This window comes from Sebastes umbrosus, chromosome 5, assembly GCF_015220745.1.
Source record: "Sebastes umbrosus isolate fSebUmb1 chromosome 5, fSebUmb1.pri, whole genome shotgun sequence".
Lineage (NCBI taxonomy): Eukaryota > Metazoa > Chordata > Actinopteri > Perciformes > Sebastidae > Sebastes > Sebastes umbrosus.
This window is the reverse complement of record NC_051273.1, coordinates 19,432,010-19,454,648: the sequence shown is the minus strand read 5'-3', so window position 1 is coordinate 19,454,648 and position 22,639 is coordinate 19,432,010. Positions and strand designations below refer to the sequence as shown.

The following is a 22,639-nucleotide window of genomic DNA, read 5'->3' as shown; positions in this document are numbered from 1 at the left end:
CTGTTACAGATCAACTGACACTTTAACTGCTTTCACCTGTTACACATCAACTGACACTTTAACTTCTTTCACCTGTTACACATCAACTGACGCTTTAACTGCTTTCATCCATTACATATCAACTGAAACTTCAAGTGTTTTATCTGTTACACATCAACTGACACTTTAACTGTTTAAACCTGTTACACATCAACTGACACTTTAACTGCTTTCACCCTAAATGTGCAGACGAGGCTTCCTCTTAGCCCCTTTCAGACATATTAATACCAGGTATAAATGCAATCAGGTTAAATCGTATCTAGATACAATCTGGATAGGAGACACATTTTGATACAAGGTGTAAAGGGGTCAAAGAGTGATAAAAACTTGACAGAGATATATGATATTCCCAGATATATGAAAACATTACTCTAATCTGTGTCTGACTTTAGACCTGTCAGAGCTTTATGTTTACTGCATGAGGCGTGACAAAGAAACCTTCTGAGCACGAGATAACATGTATATTTTAACATGCTGTTGCATGTTGGACACACTGTGGGTTTTCTTACACATTGCTCATCACCATTGCTCAGCCAGTCACTTTAACACTTACTGGAGGCATTTGTGTGCAACTTCTGAGAAGGAAGATATAGAAATACATGTTAAAGTGGCAGTAGATAATATATTTTTGGCATCATTGGGCAAAAACTCCATAATAACCTTTCAGCATATTGTAATTCAAGTTTTCTGAGAGATAACTAGACTTCTGCACCTCCTCGTGGCTCTGTTTCCAGGCTTTAGAAAATCTAGCCTGTGATGGGAGACTTTGACCAATCACAGGTCATTTCATTGAGAGAGCGTTCTTATTGGCTGTGCTCTGTTCATGTGACCGGAATTTGGCATTCTTTCAACAGGTTTTACAATGGCGGCCGCGTCACAAACTCTCTCATTTTACAGCTAAACCGTGCACTACAAGATGATTATGAAAACATTTGAGGCGAGAAACAGGCATTAACGCAATATAATATTGATTCATATTTGATCAGCGCTGCCTAGTTTGACCGTTTGGTCGGAGTTTGCGCGTGATTGACAGCCGGCTCTCAGATCAGCTCTTATTGCTTGTTTTTCTCCGGTCTGTGAAATCTCGCAGATGCCGTTAGGAAACACCAGAGGACACAGAGGTTAACTGTTTCATGTACTACTGTCACGATATAGCGACCGTTCTATAAAAAGAACTTTTTCTAATCATATTTGCTCCAATCTTGCCGACTTCAGCTTTAAATGAGCAAATATATTGATTCAAAGCAGACCTGAGTGAGAACCTTGCTTTTAAGAGACCACATGTGGCTTCACCTGAGGTGACAGTCTCGCTGTGACCCGGCGCATTGCCTGTTATGAAATGGACTTCATTGTACCTCGAACAGCCCTGAACAACACGGTGAATGGAGTAGAGCTTAACGGTATGAAAAGCACTTACTTTCTCAATGCAGTATGAAGGTTTGGAGGCCCTTATTTCATATTACAGTATAGAAGAGCTTTCATAATGGACTCACTCTCCTCTCTTCCTCCTCTTTTCACGGCCAAAAACTGCATCTCTCTGCATACTAAGCAGGGCCCCATACGGCCCAATTTGCACCGCGCAATTTACTGGTGTCGCTTCACATTTGTTGGAGGAAAAGCTGAGGCCTTTTCCCTGATCCCCACACCGCAGGGATGAGGGGGTGAGGATGAGGGGGTGGGGGGAACCGGAGGTGGCTTAGCTGACAGATCGAGCCTGAACCACAGCAACTCTACATGCATTTCCACACACATCTGCACACCCACATCTGTGCACACATAGACAATCCAGCATGGTGCCGCACACACACATCACATTTGAAATGTACAGCTCAGAGTCACAGAGCTAACCCCCAGACAGATGAGGGGCGATAGATGAGAGAGATGAAGGGAGAGAAGGAGGAAGGGATGGAGGGAGGGTCGGTGCGCTGACAGGACTGTGACAGGGCTTAATTACCAAGCGAGCGCTGTGCACTGGAAGCAATTTCTAAGGATTGTTGTCATTTGAATAGATTAAAACGCCCTTTCACTGGTCTAAGCTGTCGCACCGCCGGCTTGCCTCTGCTGTGGATTAAAAGTCCAAGTAAAATCAAAGAGAAGAAGATACAGAGAGAGATGGAGGGATGGAGATGGAGAGGAGAGTCACAGAGGGCACTTAAAGCAATATAGTGCTGTGGAAGGAAAGGAAGAAGGAGGGGGAAAGAGGGGCAATATATAGATCTTATTTGCTGCAGGACAGGAGGAATTTGTTGTTTGCGGATACAAAAAGAAATACAACAAAATAATGGTCATATTGCTTTTCTTAGTCCTAAAAGACTCCTTTCCTATATCAATGCTATTATTCTTTTATCTTTCGTCTGTGGGTGTTTAACGATTAAAAAAACCCACATTTCTCTTTCAATGGATTTCCGATTGACTAATCACTGTCTTTTTCAATTACCTCCCCTTCTTTTTCCCCAATCGCCACGTCCACCTGCAGACACTGAGGGCTGCGAGCACACGTGGAGGAAGTTCCACGGCCACTGCTACAGGTACTTCAGCCGGAGACACACCTGGGAGGACGCCGAGAAGGACTGCAGGGAGCACAGCGGCCACCTGGCCAGCATCCACAGCCTGGCCGAGCAGAACTTCATCAGAGGTGGGTGGAGGTTGGGAAGGAAGTGAGGACAAGGGCAGACTTGGCTCAGACAGTGTAGCATGTGTAAATGTTTCTTTGAGTTCTTTTCTGAACAGATTATAGGACGTCTTAAATCAGGCAGATATACCCCTATTCATTTTCTGCAATGTTAGTTGGAGCACGATTTGATGGGCATAAAAATCTCCTCAAATCAATCAAATGTCCAAGTTGAATTTTCAGTAAACGCTTAACCATAGACTGTATATAAGAAGTGGACTTAGTCGCCGTGATGGCACCCATCGGTTTGTGGACTGCAACCAGAAGTGACACGAGAGGGTGGAGCTGTATAACCGAATAAGCAAATGTAGAATAAGACATTTTTAGCAGACCAAAATGTTACAATTAACTTTCATGAACTGAAAACACACTGTGAAAGGGTTAAAGTTGTAAGACGAAAACAGGGACAACTCCCCAGACCGGATAACAACATGGTAGCGACCTGTCAATCACAAGGTAACCGTGCCATAAAGCATCCCCTGCTTCATGGTCTATCGTCCACTAAATGGGACCAGGATTTATTAAATGAACTTCATGCTATATTGAAGAAGACTTGAAACTAGCGATTGAGACCATAAACTCATGACAAGCCAGACAAGTGTGGACTGTGAAAACAACAAAAAAGACAAAACAATTCAGCAATTTAACAATTTGATCATTTGAAAACAATGCACGATAAAATTATAAAAATGGAATAAAATAGAATTAAAAACTATAATAACAGTAATAGTAGTAAAACACTGCAAAGTAAAACTAGATAAATAAAATAACATTAAAATAGAATAAGATTTTACAACTTAAATACAATAAAATAAGTGACTAGAATAATAAAATAATAACCATTCTTAATCAATGAGTATTGCCAAATTGACAAAAAAAATGTTGAGGAAAGCTCAGGATGTTAGAGAAAACTTTCAACTTGAAATTTATAGTCATTAAAAAGAAACACTTGTGCAACCAGCAGCTCTTTCTGCTTCACGCCTCTATAACTCAAGAAATATCTGGCGACTCTCACAGCCACCAATCACATTTAAACAAGTCACCAATCAATTTAAATAAAGGCAATTACATGGCCTTTATAATCTAACCAGCTCTCCCTCTGCTGTCTACCTGCTACACACTGCTTTTACCGTTGATTGATATCTACCCTGCTACCTTATTATTACCATACTTGGCAATGGCAGCTCTTGCCTTGCGTGTATTCCATAACTCGGTGATAAATGTCTCTCTGGTTCTGCTCTGAACGGCCCTTGAAGGGGTTTTATTGCGCTCCCCGCTGAAAAACACCCTCAGGAGCTGAGTCGGTTCAGCCAAATAAATGTGTGTCACCTTTTGTTGCAATGAAACGGTGCTATAGGCTCTGATGTAAGTGTCTGCGACAGAACATTTAATATACTATCAAATTCTTTCTTAGGATGTTATTTGCCTCGAAACAGGTGGAAAATCCCCACAGTGGGTGAGGTAACTCCATTTGTGTCGAAGTGAGGGAAATCCAAGTGTCCATGATGTAGAAACTGGATTAAATAAGACCAATTGGAAGACATAAATGGGACTCGATTCATGTTGATTTGTGTGAGAAAGACGTGAAATTGTCACGTATCATGGGCAGATTCTTCTCTTTTTAAGACTCAACGGTTGTCATGTGTGGCAAAGCCCACCCACCTGGTATTATAAGCTTGTTGTCATGACTGAATATTTGCAAATTATATGCAAATATCCATACAGCCTTTCTTTCGGTGTTTCATTCTTAGCTTTTCGCCCACTGGCAGTGCTCCACAGCTACATGTGTTGTAATAAGGCCAGATCACCAGCAGCAATCTCCTGTAATATTGGATCCACCTTCTGTCTCAGACAGATGCCAGGACCGGCCATCCATCTAGCACCCATCTTTCTTCCACAGTTACCAAAAAGTGTGTTTAATTGCCTCGAAAATGGACGTCTCCACCCCTGCAATAAGGGGATCAGAGCCATTAGGAAGATTAATGGGCCTGGTAATGATGTTAAGCAGATACACCATGATTGAAATTCCATTACATGTGTGCATGCACACGCACGCGCCTGTACAGCCGCGCACGCCGACGCCCCCAAACACACAAATGAGATTAACCCAAAACACCATTAGGGATATTTTCTTTTCACACAAAACAAAAATCTCATCAACAATATCTCCGTTATTGTTGGTCTCTCAGCTGAGGCCAGAGAGGGAAGATCCTCAGCTGCTGTTCTGAGTTCAGACTCAGGCTTCATGTGTCTTTGACATGTGGACTGGAGGAGCCGGGGATCAAACCGCCGACCTTCCGATCGGTGGGGGGCGACCCGCTCTATCCCTGAGCCACAGCCACCGAAATCTATTGCAATCCCAAACAATAAGTGTGTTCATTTGTGCATTTTCAATTCGCACTTAAAAAACCCAAAGAGGAAACGCTGTAGATATGAAAAAAAAAAAAAGTTGGAAAAAAGTTTTAAAACTTGGCTGAGGTGGAAAAGTTGTGGTATCGATAAAAACGAAATGTGCTCAACTCCCATATTTTTTTCTGTGTTCGTAATAGATTGTATTATGTTTATATTTGTTTTAGATGCTATTTCTTGGACTACCTTATGTACTGTATGTCCATGCCTGCTTTCTTTCTCTGTATTGATTTCCTCTGTTACTTCCTGCAGGTCTGAGCCATGACAACACCTGGATCGGGTTAAATGATCGTACAGTGGAGGACGACTTTCAGTGGACCGACAAGATGGACCTGGTAAGGAACCGGCTGTGTCTGTTGTGTCTCTTACTCAGCTGTTGATCCCGGTGGAGTTTAAGGCTCTAGAGAAACTGAATACATTTGGAGGCGCTCAGCCTGTGTTCCATTGTGATCCCAACAACCTCTGACTTCTTTGCAATACAGCTTTATCTACTGATAGTCACAACATACCTTCAGCGTGCACTTAGAAAACACACAGCATGCACTTTGTTGTATTCTCATTTTCCATCATCACATACAAAAACATCACAATATCAAAAAGAGAACATGAAATTAGGGGAGATAAATAAATAATGTTCTGCACATAATTGATTATTGTGAAAACATAAGTAGACGTTTGATCAGTAATTAATGTCCGATGTCAAGAAAATTATGTTTAATTTGAGTTTAAAAAAGACAACAGTTATTTGTCTAACTGTGTGTCTTGTTTTTTGTTCAGCAATATGAGAACTGGCGTGAAAACCAGCCAGACAACTTCTTCGCCGGAGGAGAAGACTGCGTGGTTATGATTGCTCACGAGAACGGCAAGTGGAATGACGTGCCCTGCAACTACAATCTGCCCTACGTCTGCAAGAAGGGAACAGGTGAGAACAGCGAGGTGGATGGAGGGAGACGGGAGGAGAGAGTGGCACGGAGTATGATGCAACTTCAACAGGTGATTAAGATGATTGACAGAGAGGCGAGGAGGCAGGCTGAGAGTAGCAGGATGTAAAAGAGGAAGAGGCTGTGAGGAGACATCGGATTTAAAGAGTGAGACGGTGAGGAATCGGACAGGAGGAGGCAGAGTGAGACGGAGAAAAAAGGGCAAAGGAGAAACAACCTCGCAGCGCTGTCGGTTCTTTAGTTATACATCCTACAAATTAGAATCATAAGTGAGAAAAAGATGACAAAATGTTCTTAAAACTGTTTTACTCACAAGCTCACAAGTGTTGCAGCCTATTTCTGACAGCACATGAACCTCCGGGGGGATTGTGAACCCCGGCTATGTCATACTTAACATTATACACGTCTCTGTGCAGCGGAGGAGATTAGCACCGAACCTCTTCAATCAGTACACGTACTTCAGATTCACACTCATTACTGCTCACCAGCACTCCTCCTTCTATCTCTCATCGTCCTCCAGCACGACTTTAAAAAGTCCTCCGCGTACCCCTCATATCACGGCTCCATTTCCTCTGCCAAATGTTCTGTTTTAGTAAGCTGAAGCACATCCTGGGGCAGAACGTACTTTCTGCTTTATGTTCAGGAAACTTAAACTCAGCAAAACGAGGTGAGCAAACTTGTTGGTTGGTTAACTTCCTTATATACGCCTGCTACCTCCGCTTTATGTCCCCTGTTGCAGCTGGCCCTCCTTGGCGCTGGAGTGAAGCCACTACATGCTCCTCTGAGAGCCCATCAGAGCTTATTTTTGCCACACATTTGCATACAGGTCAAACTTACGACCGATGAAAGACCTAAATGTAGCTGGGTGGAGTTTAGCAGGAAGGTTTAGAGAAATACTGGGACAAAGGAAGCCACTAGTGGCTGTATCTCTAAAGCTTCCCCTGGAGCTTTGGATGGGAAAAGCTTTCTGTTTCAGCTGTAGGCGTGTGGACGTATCCTTCACTTTTACTCACAAGCTTTTGAAGAAAAGCTATTTATCATAGATCACAGATGACTGCAGTATAGTGTATAGTGTTTTGGAGTGACTGTACAAAACATCATTGGTTATGATGTATAATATGTTAGCTGAAACAATATGTGTGTAAGTTTCATCCCACTATTTGCATTAGATTTGAGTGGATTTTTTTTATTACATTTATCAGGCATTCAAAAACTAAGAAAAAGTCAGCATTTATTTTATTTAGGATCTCTTCCCATGGGGTAAATCCTTGTGTCTGATTGGTTAGTCCTGCTCTGAGCATACACATCAGCAATTATGCGATTACTTGAGAGCTGCTCTTAAAGGTTTCTCTTACACTTTGCTGTAAGTAGGTGCAAAGTTGCTTGATATATGTTGTTATTCTTCACTTCTTTCTTTCTTTCTTCATGTTGACAGTAGATTGAGGGTATTAGTCAGCTAATAAAATCAATCTTTACAGGGTAAGTTTAACCTCTGAGGGTCCGATGACCGACTTTACTGTCTTTCAGAGGCTTGCTGTAGGTTCAGGGTTTATAGCTAGAACTAAAAAAACCGAAGGAATCCACTGGTACCAACCATGTCATGATAGATTGTTGGAAAGGAGGCTAAATAACGCTCCAAAGTTAGGCTAAATTTTGGCGAGGAAAAACTGGCATGGCCATTTTCAAAGGGTCTCCTTGACCTTTGACCTCAAGATATGTGAATGAAAATGGGTTCTATGGGTACCCACAGGTCTCCCCTTTACTGACATGCCCACTTTATGATAATCACATGCTGTTTTTTGAATGCAGTATAAATGTGTTATATTACTAAACAGTCTTGAATTACATAAATTGTGTATCACTGTAAAGCTGAGACTCTTGTGGAACCACTGAGCCTAACTGTATTCATGTGTGATGATGTTAGTCCCCATAGTAGCCATTTCATATAGTGAGACCATTTTTTTAAACTTGACCTCACTGTATAAAATGACCTGTGGTGACCTCTAGGATAATCACAGCCTCATGAAACTTTACAACCACAAACTAGAGACCTAGAGCATTCAGAGGATGGATGACTTTCTTAGGTAGACTGACAATAAGGGGGTTTCTGAGCAGTTTCCAGAACAGAAGTGCTCGCCATCCAATCGCCGAAAAATGCAATTCTTGCAGAAATCTCCAAATGTCAAAAGTTTTTGACACCAAATCACAGCATTGCTTTATGACTAGAAAAAATATGGTGGGTCTCTTAGGGTTAAAGTATTTCCGGGAACATTTCCGACATTTTGGTTCTTGGTTGTCAATATGGTTTTCATCTTAACCCCTGAGCTATGGGCTGCTGAGTTTGACCTATACTTGTAGAACTAATAAAATAGCTCCCCTAATCGTCCCTTGTCATCACCGAATATTGGATGAGCCTTAACATAAAAGCCTTAAAGGCTTTACTGATGGTCATTATGTTAATTTGAACTAGTTATTTGTGCTTTAATAGATGGTTTTCAGGTCATCAGAGGCCACATGCCTAGAGAACGTACAGTCCTTCTAAAGCCTCAGGCGACGAGCTCGTCTCCTGAACCACCCGGCTCTATTCCTCTATGAAAGGAACGGTATTTCCCTCACAAGCAAAGTGTTGCACCACCTCTGACGCACACTGTCACAAGTCCCCAAGCACCCAGCCCACCTCTGACCTTAATCAGTCGGTTACAATCACCAGCGTCTTTTCATCTCCCCCGCCGCCTCCCCCGTCAGCCTCTTCTCCCACTCTAAGTAACCCCCATGTAATGTCTTGTCTTATCAGTGGAGTTCGTCAGCTCCGTGCTGAGTATTCTCCACCCCGATTTCAAACGCTCGCACCTCATGTGATCCGTTTTTGTCTGCTCACCCTGGGATGGATTCGGCGATAACGACACCATGTGAGCCTATCGGACACCTCAATCAGTCGCCCAGGGGGCCAGTCAGGGCGATGTGTCATGCAGATGGTGACGATATTTTTTGTCATATAACGTAAAAGAGGTGAGACCGCCATCTGATGAGACGTGATCAGATCTCGGGGAAAGAGAGCCAAACTCATCACACATATTATTTGTACAACCCACTCGCACAAGCCTCTAATCATTAATCACACATATATTGAACCGTGTTAAACCCGCTGCCTCTGATTTCCTACAAAAATCTTTACCTTGAGATATCTAGCCATCTAAATATCTGCATAAACTGTGTTGCTGTGGTTTCCTCTTCTGTTGTACAAATATCTTTCAGCTCATTAAAACATCTCGTGAGGTCTATAGGCCATATTTTCATCATCGTTTCATCATTCCGGATCAACATTGTATAACGAAAAAAAATAGATTTAATGGAAAACAGTAGCACAGATGAAGCTTTACACGTACAGTACATTTGGATTCAAGCAACAAGAGAGTCACGCACTCTTCTGCCTCGGAGCTCTTCCAGCGAGGACAAGAGGGAATTTACCCACAACAGGACATGTAAGTATTATGAAATTGTTCCATTATTCTGATGGGTTATTATGTACAGAGACAGAAAATCTAATTTTGCATGACATACCCAGCGCGCTCTCAGAGTGCTTTGGGAGATGATAGGCTGTCGTCACTCACTGCCTTTAGCAGTTGATGTGTCCAATGGTGTGTAATGTAATCATTGTTGGGGAAATGTATTTTGAAAGTAAGGAGGAAAATTTGTATTTCTATATGAATTACCCAACTAGCTACAGTGCATGTTTGCAGTTATATGTCTGTTTTAGCTAGTGTAGTGCACAATCCCCTCAAGCAATTGACATTTTAGTTCAGAAGGGACTTGGGGGGAGGAAAGGTTCACTGGTGTGTGAGGACGCCACAGGGGAAGGATGCTATATGTGTGTTTGTGCTGAAAAAGTATACGCACTCCCCTTGTGTTTAATTGAGGCAGACATGTTATATACTGTATATTTTCAATGTATTAATAATCCTTATGTTTAGTTGTGTTTAGTGCTGAGGATGAATCTGTCACAGACAGGAAGGAAATGAAGGAGGAAGGAGGAGATAAAGATCCTCTTCACCAACCCCACCTGAGCAGCCACAGACTTCCCCACAGGGACCCTGTCTTGTCATTTTGCAGACATCGCTGCTACAGATAGTTACATCCTCCACAGGGAGACGTGTGCAAGGACCCAGCAGAAGTCCACGACCCGGGAGACCTCCAAGGAGCTGCTCTCTCACCACATTACTCTGCTCACTGGCTCACATACATCTCCCGTCTCCAAAATTGTAATTCTTTACATAGGAGGACATTTTAACTTCACAGATGCAACTAATAAAATCAAAGGAATAGTTTTGTGGAATACACTTCGCTTTTTTTTTGCAGAGGATTAGATGAGAGTAGGAAGCTGTCCTCACCGGAAAAACGTCCGTACACGTCGTCTGTGCATCAGCTTATCACGACCCATATGCTTAGTGACGTATTTAATTGAAAATGAGCCATTGATAATGTTAATAGTGACACATGTGCTTTTGTTGTTATGTCAAAATGTGTGATGTGAAAAGAGCTAAAAGAGTTAGTTTGCTCTGTGATTTGAATAAAGTTTGGAAGAATCCTAAATATATTTTTTTTGTTTTTCTCTTTAATAAATTCCTATATTTACAACAAGCTGCGTGATATCCCTTGTTTGCCGATGTACTTCAGAAGGTAAAGACACACTGTGGTCTATGCAGTATTTTTGTACTGCATGGTATACAGTAATCCAATACAGCGCCATTTTCTGCCTTTCCTGTCTGTCAGGTGGTCTGGGCTGTAGGTGGCACCGTCAGCAAACATCCACACAAACAACTCCTGCAGTTTGTTATTTAATAAACAAGACTGAATCCGTCCACATCTACTGTTTCCATGCGAGACTCGCTCCAGTAGTGTTTCAGTACCAATGCACACACGCTTTGATGTCTCTCTGATTCATCCTAACAGGATTGCCAGTAGGTGTGCGGATGCTTTGAGGCCACGGAGGAGTGCTGAGAGGAACCAGCATCTAACTGTTTGCAGCTCTCCCCATGCCGCTAACACACACTGACTACCCCCTGCAACACAGACAGAAGCACACAGCGACAGAAAATACCTCTAGAAACATGCTGCGTTCAAGGATACAGCTAAAGCACCCACCTGCATGCAGGAGTACCTTCCTCCTATAGCTTCTAATGTCGGCTAAACTAAAGCTGTATAACACCTACGCCATCTGTAAGCTTAGTGCACAATTCTTTATTCTACATTTCTCTCCATCTTCAGTCTTCCTTCAGCCACCCTTCTTCATTTTTTTATCTTTTTATGCCTCCGTGCTGGCAACAGCTGTGGCCGGAGGCATTACGTTTTCGGGTTGTCCGTCCGTACGTACGTGCATACAGCTGTACGTACGGTCCATTCTTGTGAAATCTCAGAAAAGCCTGGAGGGAATTTCTTCAAATTTGGCACAAGTGTCCACTTGGACTCAAGGATGAACTTATTAGATTTGGAGGTCAAAGGTCAAAGTCATTCCAGTTTATTACTTGATTTTCTTCCAAGTTATGAACCAGACACTTTAAATGAGCGTCATTTTTGGCTTCCTGCTTTCTAATACCTAGTTCACACTACACAACTTTAGCCCTGATTTTCCACTCGCCGACAGTTTTTGGAGCTCCCAGAAAAAAGCCCCAGATCAGACGGAAATCTGCGCTCGCAAATCGTCATTGGCTCGACGCTCGCAAATCAGCGCTTGAGTGCTATGTGTGAACTGTTCAAAGACGGAAGCTCGCCGATGCATCGCAGACGCATCCAAGATATCTAGCATTCTAAATATCTGGACTTGTCGGGGACTCTGGCCACGAGCTACAGCCAATGAGAGCGCAAGATACTGGTTGACTGTAACAATAGGAACTTTACTGTATGTGTTGCATTTGCAACACGGACTAAAGTTATTGTTGCACCTTGAGGACACAGGCTGTAAATACTAAAGAAGTGGGGGAGCAGGCTATTTTGTGATTAAGCATGATCAACAAGCATTGACTACAAGGAAAGTTTCGCAGATTGCTTGAGCGAAAAATCCTATCTCGTGCATGGTATTTTGTCATTTACCGTGTCTCATGTGTGTTTTGGTGACAAAACGTAGTTTGGGGACCTCATCGGGGATTCCTCCTGGTGAAAGATCTTTTAGACCTCCTGTCGCCGGGCCGCCATGTAGGGTGAAAACCACAACAACTTCAGTGTGAATCTGTCTTAAGCTGGAACATTTGGAACATTTTTATGTGTACGTGTGTGAGAGTATCGGGAACTTAGTCTGCCTTTTCAAAATCTGCCTGTACACAGAAAGCAACCCACAGCAGGAGAGAGTGTAGATATTATAAGCCAATCTAATCATGTAAACAAAAATATTGTCTGACAGTGTGTGTGACTCATCTGCTATCAGACACATACAGAGATGCCAGGAGTGGCTGACTGTTTAGTCTTAAACAAAAAGTGGTTTACCAAAAATCCTCACTTGTATCTCAACGGTTTAAGTCACAGCTTAAAAGATTGAGAAGCAGCGTTGGAGTATTTTGAAAAGTACATTTTTCACAGTTTTTTTTTTTTTAAAGAAACCCAGTTCCTCTCTCGATGGCAGCCCCGTACGTCCTTCAGGCTTTATTCTACAAAAGACCTTTTCTGACTTAAAGCGTCGCCCATAAAATCACAGCTCCATTTGCTTTTTCTGAGTTTAGTGACATTTTCTTTTATCCCTACTTCAATACATTGTGGCTTCGCTTGCCCCCGCTGCAAGAAATCATTCAACAGTGTACATAGGTGAGGGCTAATGGAAAACTACCTTTTAGCCTTCCATTTGTGTTGAGTGTGTGATCGTCTCAAGTGAGGAGGAAAGTGCTTTTTGCCCCATTCCTTCCACAACACATTAAACTGTAAATGTGGCATTAAACCTTTCATCAGAGTTAATGACATTGCTTTCCCATATTAAGAATTTAAGAGGTATTAGGACAAGGACAAGGGAATTAAGAGGGTTTGTAAACATTTTGTGATTGCTGATTAAGTCCTCTCGTGACCGATTTTAGCACTGAAGTGTGTAAATCACATTCAAGGGTGGAATCAATGGTAGTTACCGTTGTTGGCAAATTGGAAGTTTTTCCGCCTCAAACTAATTTCCACAACCTTTAACCCATCAGACTATTAGCCAGCTCTTAGTTTTCTCTCTGAAAGGAGTTCAAGCTGGGACTTAAAAAGTATGTGAATTGTTTCTGGACGTCATAACCGACCCGTTTACACTCCAAACCCGTCAAATACTGACGCTTGGACAGTGCCCCTCAGCATCCGAGGCATCCTTTAGCATCTATATGGGACACACCGGGCTTTCAACCAACTCCAATGTAAACGCATCCGCATCATTATTAGACTCTCAGAGCAACTGACGTATATAAAGAGCGAGAAAGTCCGTGAAGGGCTGGAGGGGAGGTTGGATGTGTCAAATAAACACAGGACTATCACACAAGAGGCCGCTGTTCGTGTTAAACCAAAGTCAGCGTTGACTTATTTCACCGTAGTTTTGTTACGTAACTCACGTACTTAAGTAACACAGGTTATGTTACAAATCTACTTTTTTTTTTTTACATAACAAACATTCTTATTTTAACCAAAATCACAATCTTTTCGTTACGCAAATAAACCTAGGAAGTTTATTTTGAATTGAGACTGTATGTATGTTACGAGTGGAAACTGACACGCCGTCCCTGACACGTCCAAAACTGATGCTAGAGGGGCACCTAGAGCGTCATAGTTTGAAGCGTAGGGCCACTGACATGTAGGGCATTTGACTAGTTGGGAGTGAGAACATGTTGTCATAACTATTAAAACCCAGATGATACACATTTAGTGGATAGTTGAGTGTGATAATCAATGTGAATACTTGGTGATGATATACAGTATCTCATACACAAAGCCTAATCTTGTTGCTGCTAATTGCTTTGTTCCTAATTGTTCTTCCCCCCAAATAAAGTTTGATAAAAAGGGACTGACAAATAATAGACACGGGAACTTTAATCCAATGGCGTAATGAATTAACGGCCCTGCAGGAGCCTTGATAAACTGTCACTCACCGACGGCGGGCTTGGTGTGTCAGGGCCTTTAGAGCTTCTTCCACCTCTGACTATTTGATAAAAGGTTTAGCAGTCGTGCTCTGCTGCCTGATATGTCTAAAAGAAATGACTAATAACAGCTATATCTCATTTTAAATCAAAGATTATCATGGATGAAATGGCAATTCAACGTGGTGACTAAAAACTTTCCCATGATTTTGGTGCACATTGTGTTTGAAGTTCCAGCACATTCACCTGCTGCCTCCGCTGGAGAGACTGGCACCCTCTGACAGCAGAGTTAGAATATCTGTGAAGTTGTTTGAGTGCATCCCTGAGGCTTGTCCATCCTGTCAGTCTCTGACCAGAGTGTCAATCCTCTCTCCATCTCAGCTTGTGAAAACATTTTTCTGACTCTCCTCTTTCTGAAACGCTGTGTTACTTTGACAGCCGCCCACTCACTCTCAGACACGCTGTCCTGAGGACACTAAATCCACATTTTGATGTTTGTGCTGTGGGTGGTTTTCTAAGAGCAGTGGATGTGTATTCCTTCAGGACATGTAACTGTTTTAATCACGATATCACCGATAAAGGTGAACCCAGGTAAAAGCCATTATTATTAGGTATATATTCATCACACAAGAGGATATAAAACAGAAGTGGACTGATTAATATTCTGTGTTGTTCCGTCTCTTTCCTCTCCCCTGCAGTGCTTTGCGGAGCCCCACCCACTGTGGATAATGCCTTCCTGATTGGTCGTAAGCGTTCCCACTATGACATCCACTCTGTGGCACGCTACCAGTGCGCCGACGGCTTCCTGCAGCGCCACGTGCCCACTGCTAAGTGTCGTGCCAACGGCAAGTGGGACCGACCTAAAATCATCTGCATAAAATGTAAGTTTTACACGACAGGATTTTCACACAGCGGGACGGCAGACAACAAGACTTAAAGCAGTATTTCCATTTGTTAGGTCATTTTCACATTTACATGTTCTTATTTTTAGCACGCACAACCACCGTAGGTGCGTAAGACGAAACCTCCTACAGTAACTGCCCCCCGGGAGCTGCTGTCACCGCGCACATTCAGCCTCTCCATCCCTGCTCATTAATAATAATTGCGAGCGAAAAGATTACTGTGGTTGCACACTAAATGAAATCCCCTGGGCTTACTTAGAAGTGGTAGGGTCTCCTTTGAAGTGCTTTATGCTTGAGGTAGAGGTTTTTTTTTTTCAGACTGTTCAAAACAACTCTTTTGCAACTGGTTGACCGTTTATTAGATACAAAGGATGTGCATAAAAAACGTTCAACCAAAGTGAAATCCGACCTTTATACTCTCTATCATGCATGAGCTTTTGTGCATAAAGAATAAAACACTTGAAAGTGCAGCACATGTTCTCATATTCATCCTCATAGAGGTTTTTATGGAGGATGGAGTGAAATTATGAGACGGGTCTGGTTGCAGAGCTCCAGGCTCGGGCGCACCTCCGCCGTCAGACCCTCTCCGACTCTGAGCTTGGAGAAGGAAGTGACGTCTGAAATTTTCTTCGCCAGAGTCGATCATCAGGATACTTTAGCATTTGTTCATTAGTTTGAATAAGCCACACAGCCACGGTAAACAATACTACCAAAATAATCATGTAAAGTTCAGAAGTGAGGTTAATCTACCTCTGTGGTTTTATCAACATTTACCTCAGTCTAAGTCCTCCTAGCTACTGATTGGTTAATTCAGTCACATGTGAGTTTGGAACAAGGAAGTGTTGTTGTTGTGAAGCTGATGAAGTGTGAGGAACAGTAAAGTGCTGCTTGAGAAAGTTATCCGTCTCCATTCGGCTGTTTCTCCTGAATAAGAGTGATCCAACCACCACATATTGAACACTCACATTACACTCTATAAGGCTAGTAGGCTACACGTTACAGTATTTGCTGCTTAATGCTACGTTAGCTAACTTTATAAGATGCAGTTATATCGAAATATTAAGGTTTTATTGTGTATTATTGGTGGGTGTCGTGTGACATGGAGTGATACAATGGACGTGATACAATGTATTAAATATACGCTCAGTAGGCTACTTTAACACACATCATTTTCGACCTTAACACACGTGATACCATACTTGATTTTCCACCTTAACACGTGTGATCTAACACATTATTTTCGACCTTAACAGGTGATAACACATGATTTTCCAACTTAACACACGCGATAAACACGTGATTTTCCACATCAACACACCTGATTTTCCACCTTAAAGGGACTGTTTGTAACTTTTTAATCGTATAAATGTAGCGGGTCGCCACACATGCGCGTTCGCATATGCGCGCTCGCTTGTGGCCGGAGCCTCGTCTCCGCTGCCTGCTTACCTTCACTCAGACAGAGCGCGCGTGCTCGCGTACTCGCTCCACCTCTACTAGACGTGAACGCGCGCTCACTCCACACTGCAGAAGAGTTAGTTTAGCTCTGAGATTATCTAGTGAATGTAGAGTGGACGTTTGTGCAGAAATAAATGCTGCAGCTCCTCCAGACCAACAGAGGTTTTCCGTGTCTTGTGAATTGAAGGGGCTCCTCCACGTGTTACGTTGTCGTCTCGTTACCGACCGGGTGCCGGTGTCTCCCTGCGGCTGCCGGCTGCGGTCGGGAGGCGATAACATAGCTCGTTGAGGAGCCCCGCTGCCCGAGCCTGCGCTGAGGCAGGAAAAGCCAACACTAGGATCAGCAGTGATTCATGGAGAGACCTTCGTCTGGTCAGCTAACATTACTGCCAAGCAGCTGAAATATAGAGTGATATTGTGCTTTTAGCTGACGTGTGTCGCCTCACTGTTTTGAGCGATGCTCGTCCATGTCTATGTAGAGCGAGCAAGCGCGAGCTTGACGCTGACTTTCGTTGACTTCAAGGCCACAGGTGTCGCTGTTAACAAGCATTTCTGAAAGTTACAAATAGTCCCTTTAACACATATAATAACATATATGATTTTCCACCTCAACACGCGTGATAACACACATGGTTTTCTACCTCAACACATATGATTTTTCCAACTCAACACGCGTGATAACACACGTGATTTTCAACCTTAACAGGTGATAACACACATGATTTCCCACCTTAACATGCATGATAACACACGTGATTTTCCACTATGGGTCCTGGTGATGGAGTTGGGTCCCAGCGCCAGAGGTGCCTGAGCCTGGAGCTCTGCAGCGGGACGCTATTGGAAATAATGACATCGCAGTTTTTCATTCATTCATTCATTCATTCATTTTTGAAGCCACCTTATTTTAACCCAGTTAAGCATCTAAAATCTATAATAACCATCCGTTATTATGCAACTTTCCCACGCCTTATCTCCTTTGAGCCTTAAAATAAACTTTATTTTTCCTACACTGATTTTAAAGGACTCACTCCGACTACGACAGAATAAATGTCTGAACTTTTCAGCATAATTTCTTGCTTCTTCAGAGGCGATATAAAGGGTTGATATATATATAAATATTCAACAAACTGTGCCTTGTATTCCATTTCACTCAGCTCACAATGTGACAGTAATGATGAAATACTGAAATAATGTAGCTTCTGTTGAAAGTGATAAAAATGATTTTCCTTTCGACTCTTTAATCTTTGGACAGAGTTGTTTTTATGGCCCAGAGTTATAGTGTCATTATCACTCATTGCAGATGACATGCCTTCGTTGGCAAAAAATCCAGAGAGGGACAGAGCAACCTAATTTGGCAGTACACCCCAGGAACGAGCGTATATACTGAGGCTGTGAGTGGGTGGCTAGCTCAGTGTGCTCTCGCTAAAGGCGCCCGGTCGACTAAATGTGAGATAAAACAGATTCCCTCAGTGTGGTGGAAACAAGCTAAACCTTCTACAGAGAACGTGGTTTTGACCTTCCTGCTTTTTGATCTTTTTCCCTCGTCTCTCACCTGTTTTCACCTCCCTCCGACTATCCGTCTGAATGCTTCTGATGCTTGTCAGTGATTCATCTCCCTCTTACATCAGTTTTCCACTCTTTCTGACTCTTTAATAAATCGCCTGCTCATTTATACGGAAGCCCTGAAAGGCAAGCGTGACTTTCTTTGTTCTGGTGATCCATTTTTTCCAAGTCTGATCTAAATTATTTTCTCTCTCTTGTGTTTATGACTTAAAGTGGCAGTAGGCAACAATATTTTGGCATAATTTGGCAAAAATTCCATAATAACCTTTCAGCATATTGTAATTCAAGTGATCTGAGAGAAAACTACACCTCTGCACCTCCTCATGGCTCTGTTTACAGGCTTTAGAAAATCTTGCCCGTGACGGCAGACTTTGACCAATCACAGGGCATTTCAGAGAGAGCGTTCCTATTGGCTGTTCCACAAAAGGAGATGCGCGTTCACGTCTGGTCTCTGCAGATAGTGAAAGCCTCGGTCAATGGCGGAACAACCTACTGGAAAGCTTGCTATTCCAGCATTGGCAGCAACTGCCTACACCTCAAAACAACCCAAAAAAAGAAAGACAGACTTTCAAAAAGACAGTCCAAACTGTTGATGTCGTTAGAAGGTAATGCGTAGCTCGCTGCGGTAGCCTCCTCAGATGTAGCGAGCACGTATGAAGCGCGTGCATATGCCCGTTCTCGTGTGGGGGGAGGGGCTTCGGACAGAGAGGGGAGAGCGGAGAGAGGAGAGAGAGGAGAGAGCAGCTCGAGGGGATGCAGGATTTTGCGTTTTCCGGATTTCTACGCACTGCAGCTTTAAGAACAGGTGGAAAGAATGTTTTGCCAGGATCATTTTTCTAAGTTAGTCAATTTTATTTGTATAGCACAAAATCACAAAGCACAAATTCGCCTCATGGGGGCTTTACAATCTGTACAGGATACGACATCCTCTGTCCGTAAAAAAACGTTTTTTTCTGTGAAACAGGTGGAAAAATAAATTTAGGCAGATTCTTCGAAGTTACTTTTTTTTCATTAGTTCCCCAAAAAACAAACACTAAATCACAAAAAATTCTCACTTGCCTTTCAGTGCTTCCGTACCTTCCTTTTAACTCACTCTCTCTGTTTCGCTCTGTTTGCCCCACCAGCCCGACGAGCCCACCGCTACCGGCGCCACCACCACAAGGGCAGGAGGGAGCGCAGGAAGCATAAGAGGCACGGCCACAGAGAGGGAGGACACCACGGGGGAGACAACCACAACCACGCCCACGTCTGAACCAAAAAAAAACACCCCTTTCCGTTTCTCCTCTGCTGCCAACTTGCCTGTCTCCCTGTCGTCCCCTTCCTCTCGCCCCCGTTTCCCCCAAACTTCACACCTTACCGCTCAAAAACTCTCCGCCCAAGCCCCCCTCCCTGCACCGCACCGCCCCGCCCTTAGCTCAACCCCCTGGCTCTCTCCGAGTCAGCCTGTATCATAGTCAACTCTGAGGCCTGCCGAAATGCTGCCAGGCGTCACCGGGACAATAACAAATCCCTTTGTACTCTTTTTACTTTCTCTGTTTTCCTTTCTCGTCCTAACTTGTCTGTCTCCCAGCTATCCTCTAACTCGACCCAGTTACTCTCCCTCCGAGCTCAACGATGACCTGAAACATGGGGCTACGCTGACCTGTTTTTGAAAAAAAAAGAAAAAAATACCTTTGAGATCCACGCCGAACATTCTTCGGAGAGAAGTGGTTTAGTACAAACTATAAATAGGGACGACATCACTGAAAATGTCGTATCAAAATCAGACGAGTCAAGGAAGACGTCCGTGTTGTTGACTTGAGCCTTTTTTGTCTGTTGAACACACATTATTTTTTACAGTGTTTATTTCTTGACTCTGCTGCTTTTGGTTTGCTCTTTGGAAGACATTGTACTTGACTTAAAGCGACTTATTCTGAAACAGATTTAATTGATTTTCTTTGAATCAGAGGCAGTTGTAATTGAATTATTTGATTGTTAGCGTTGTATCTTCTTGTCAGTGTGAGACAGTTACTTTAGATCAGATGCTTAAACCCCCAGAGGAAAATGGAAAACGCATCTCAATTCAGTTTCATCACATCACGTCACACATCAGTCACTTTTCAGAAGTGTCGAACGATCTCAAACAGCTCGCGTTGTGTCAGACATCCATCCCCGTCTTTTTCAAGGGTTAATCGGCATCCTTTGATGTCAGTTTGTCTCAACTCACCTCAGCAATCCCACATCTGCTTTGCCTTTTCTTCTAGTCTGTGTGTCGCTGTGAGAATGTCTGCTGTGAATTAATGAAGGTGATGCAGCAGGGCGAAGTTCCTCTCACTCATCAACAGTTTTGCGTCTTCGGTCTGATGAGGAGAAATTATTCCGTCAGCCGGAGAGAGACGGAGCACGTTATCTATCCAGCAGCGCCCTCATATGTCAAAGTCCATGAGCAGAGTTTGGATACACAAAGAAATATGTCATTACAAAAACAACTCTTAAATTTTATATTCAGCCTTTCAAAACCTTTTCTTAAAGGGGACATATCATGAAAAACTCTCTTTTTCAGTGCTTGCGCTCATACATTTGGATATCTGGAGTACCTACCAACCCACAAACTGTGAAATAAGACAACCCAGTCAGTTTTTGTGGGCTGCCTAGTTCAGAAAACTCGTATGAACCTAAAAAGAGCATGATATGTCCCCTCTAAAACAAAACTGATTCTGCAATCGGGGTGAGATCTTTGCCTGCTTTTAGTGCATTTTCAATCGTGTTAAAATTTTTCTAGGAAGCAGGACAGAATCCCTGTATTAGTATAAAGAGTAAAAGTAAGATTCTTGAAGAAAACAGCAGCATTGGTGTTTTGTTAAATGTGTGTGGATAGAACCAGCTCTGTAAACCAGGATGAGTTGGGGAACAGGCATGAAAACTAGCAGAGACTAATGTTGATGGCTGTTGGATCATGAATCAAAGCTGTGTACACGGGGTATGAAAATATGAATATGAGGCACATTGGGATACGTTGAGCTCTCGTGTATGTACAGTATGTGTGTGTGTGTGTTTATGATTGAGGATGTTGACAGTGGCTGAGGTCCCAGAGGACGATGATCGAGAGGGTCAGCAGAGATTAAGGCTTCCCATTTCTGGGGCAGACCGAGTCCCTCAGCTGCTCACACCTGTGCTCGCTGCTGCTGCCGCCGCGCGTCCTGCTTTAAAGAGGGGATTGAGACGGATAGAACAAGCGATTTGCTCCCTTTCCCTTCCCTTTTACTGCCAGGTTAAAATGGTGTTTTTTTAAAGCCAGCACTTGAGGTTGGAGCTTCTGGGATTATGTCCCAAACACTGACTCCAGCATTTTTATCCTTTATGTTTCTCCCTCTTGTTCTGGCTTTCACTCTCACTTTTCATTTATCTTCCTCGCTCGTCATTCTTTTCACCGTCACTGTCTTTTTACAATAGAAACATATTGGAGGACCTAAATTCAGTTTAACCAGCTCTGTTTTCCAGCAGCCTATCTCATAAAAAGAACACTAAAGCACGAAACAGGTTATAAAAAGTCACCTGAGGTAGGAAAATCCATCCTGTGCACATTAATTCTCTGCCTTTGTTTGTCTCTTCTCACCTTGGCAATGACAACACCTCCGCACGGAGGAGAAAAGTGAACCTACACCTCTGTATCAGTTTAATTAATCTACTGCATGCCTAATTAACAAGTTGCATTATCTGCAGAACAGCAGAGCTGTGATGACAAGGGAGGGGTTAGGTTGACGGACAGCCAGTGGAAGGTTTAGGGTGACGGACAGGAGACCCAGAGAACTGTGACAGCCGTCAAACCGCTGTCGTATCTTAGATGTCAGGCTGCAACGGGCCTCTTTTTTCTATCTGTCTGGGAAAATGGATTGAGCACGGGTGGTTGAATGAAAGGGCAGACAGAAGCCCCTCACACAGTAGTACAGATCAGTCGATGTCCAGAGACAGTGTAATTACAGCTGTGTTCAGCTGTGTGACAGGAGTTGAAAACTTTCTAAAAAATGATGAAGCGAGGAACTTCATTTGGGCCGTAGAACAGAGAGCATGACGGGATGTGATTAGACAAAATTTAATTAATTGAGGGGCGCGTTCACACCAGCCTTGTTTAGTCCGGTTGAATAGAACGCTGTAGCGTGTTGTACACCCTCGGTGCAGTTCGTTTGGGTTGGTGTGGACGTCGGACTCAAACTCTGGTGTGGACCAAACAACCGCATTCTGGTCCGCCTCGAAGGGCTTGGTCTGGGACCCCTGTCAAGTGAACTCTGGGGCGGTTCGTTTCTAATGTGAACACCATTCGACCCAATCACAAGAAGCGTATCATTTATGTGTCATTTCATTGGATAAAAAAACATATTTTTTCCTGTTAGGTGAACTAGTAGCCTATTGGCACGTTTGCTACCACTGAATAAATGAGACAATAATTAGCCAGCTAGTGCTCCCCGCGTCCCTCCGCATCACTCCCCGCCACTAGCAGACTAGTTTGCCGGTAAGAGAGCGGTCGGCAGCTCCGAATCAAAGAATGTACAGTATATTGCTAAGAAGTGAAAGTCAATTCCATTGCAACGTCAGCGCCCA

At 43.2% G+C, this 22,639-nt stretch overlaps 1 protein-coding gene across 4 annotated transcripts in view; it reads left to right on the top strand.

The window, feature by feature from the left end:
• Window positions 1-22,059, top strand: part of ncanb (neurocan b) — a 217,655-nt gene extending 195,596 nt beyond the window's left edge. For all 4 annotated transcript variants that reach the window (XM_037768872.1, XM_037768870.1, XM_037768871.1 and 1 more), the window contains 5 exons: window positions 2,516-2,674; window positions 5,372-5,454; window positions 5,897-6,041; window positions 14,840-15,022; window positions 19,186-22,059. In XM_037768872.1, coding sequence (XP_037624800.1) covers window positions 2,516-2,674; window positions 5,372-5,454; window positions 5,897-6,041; window positions 14,840-15,022; window positions 19,186-19,313 — 698 coding nt within the window. In that variant the 3' untranslated portion in view covers window positions 19,314-22,059. The remainder of the gene's footprint in view (window positions 1-2,515; window positions 2,675-5,371; window positions 5,455-5,896; window positions 6,042-14,839; window positions 15,023-19,185) is intronic.
• The last annotated feature ends 580 nt before the right edge of the window (window positions 22,060-22,639 follow it).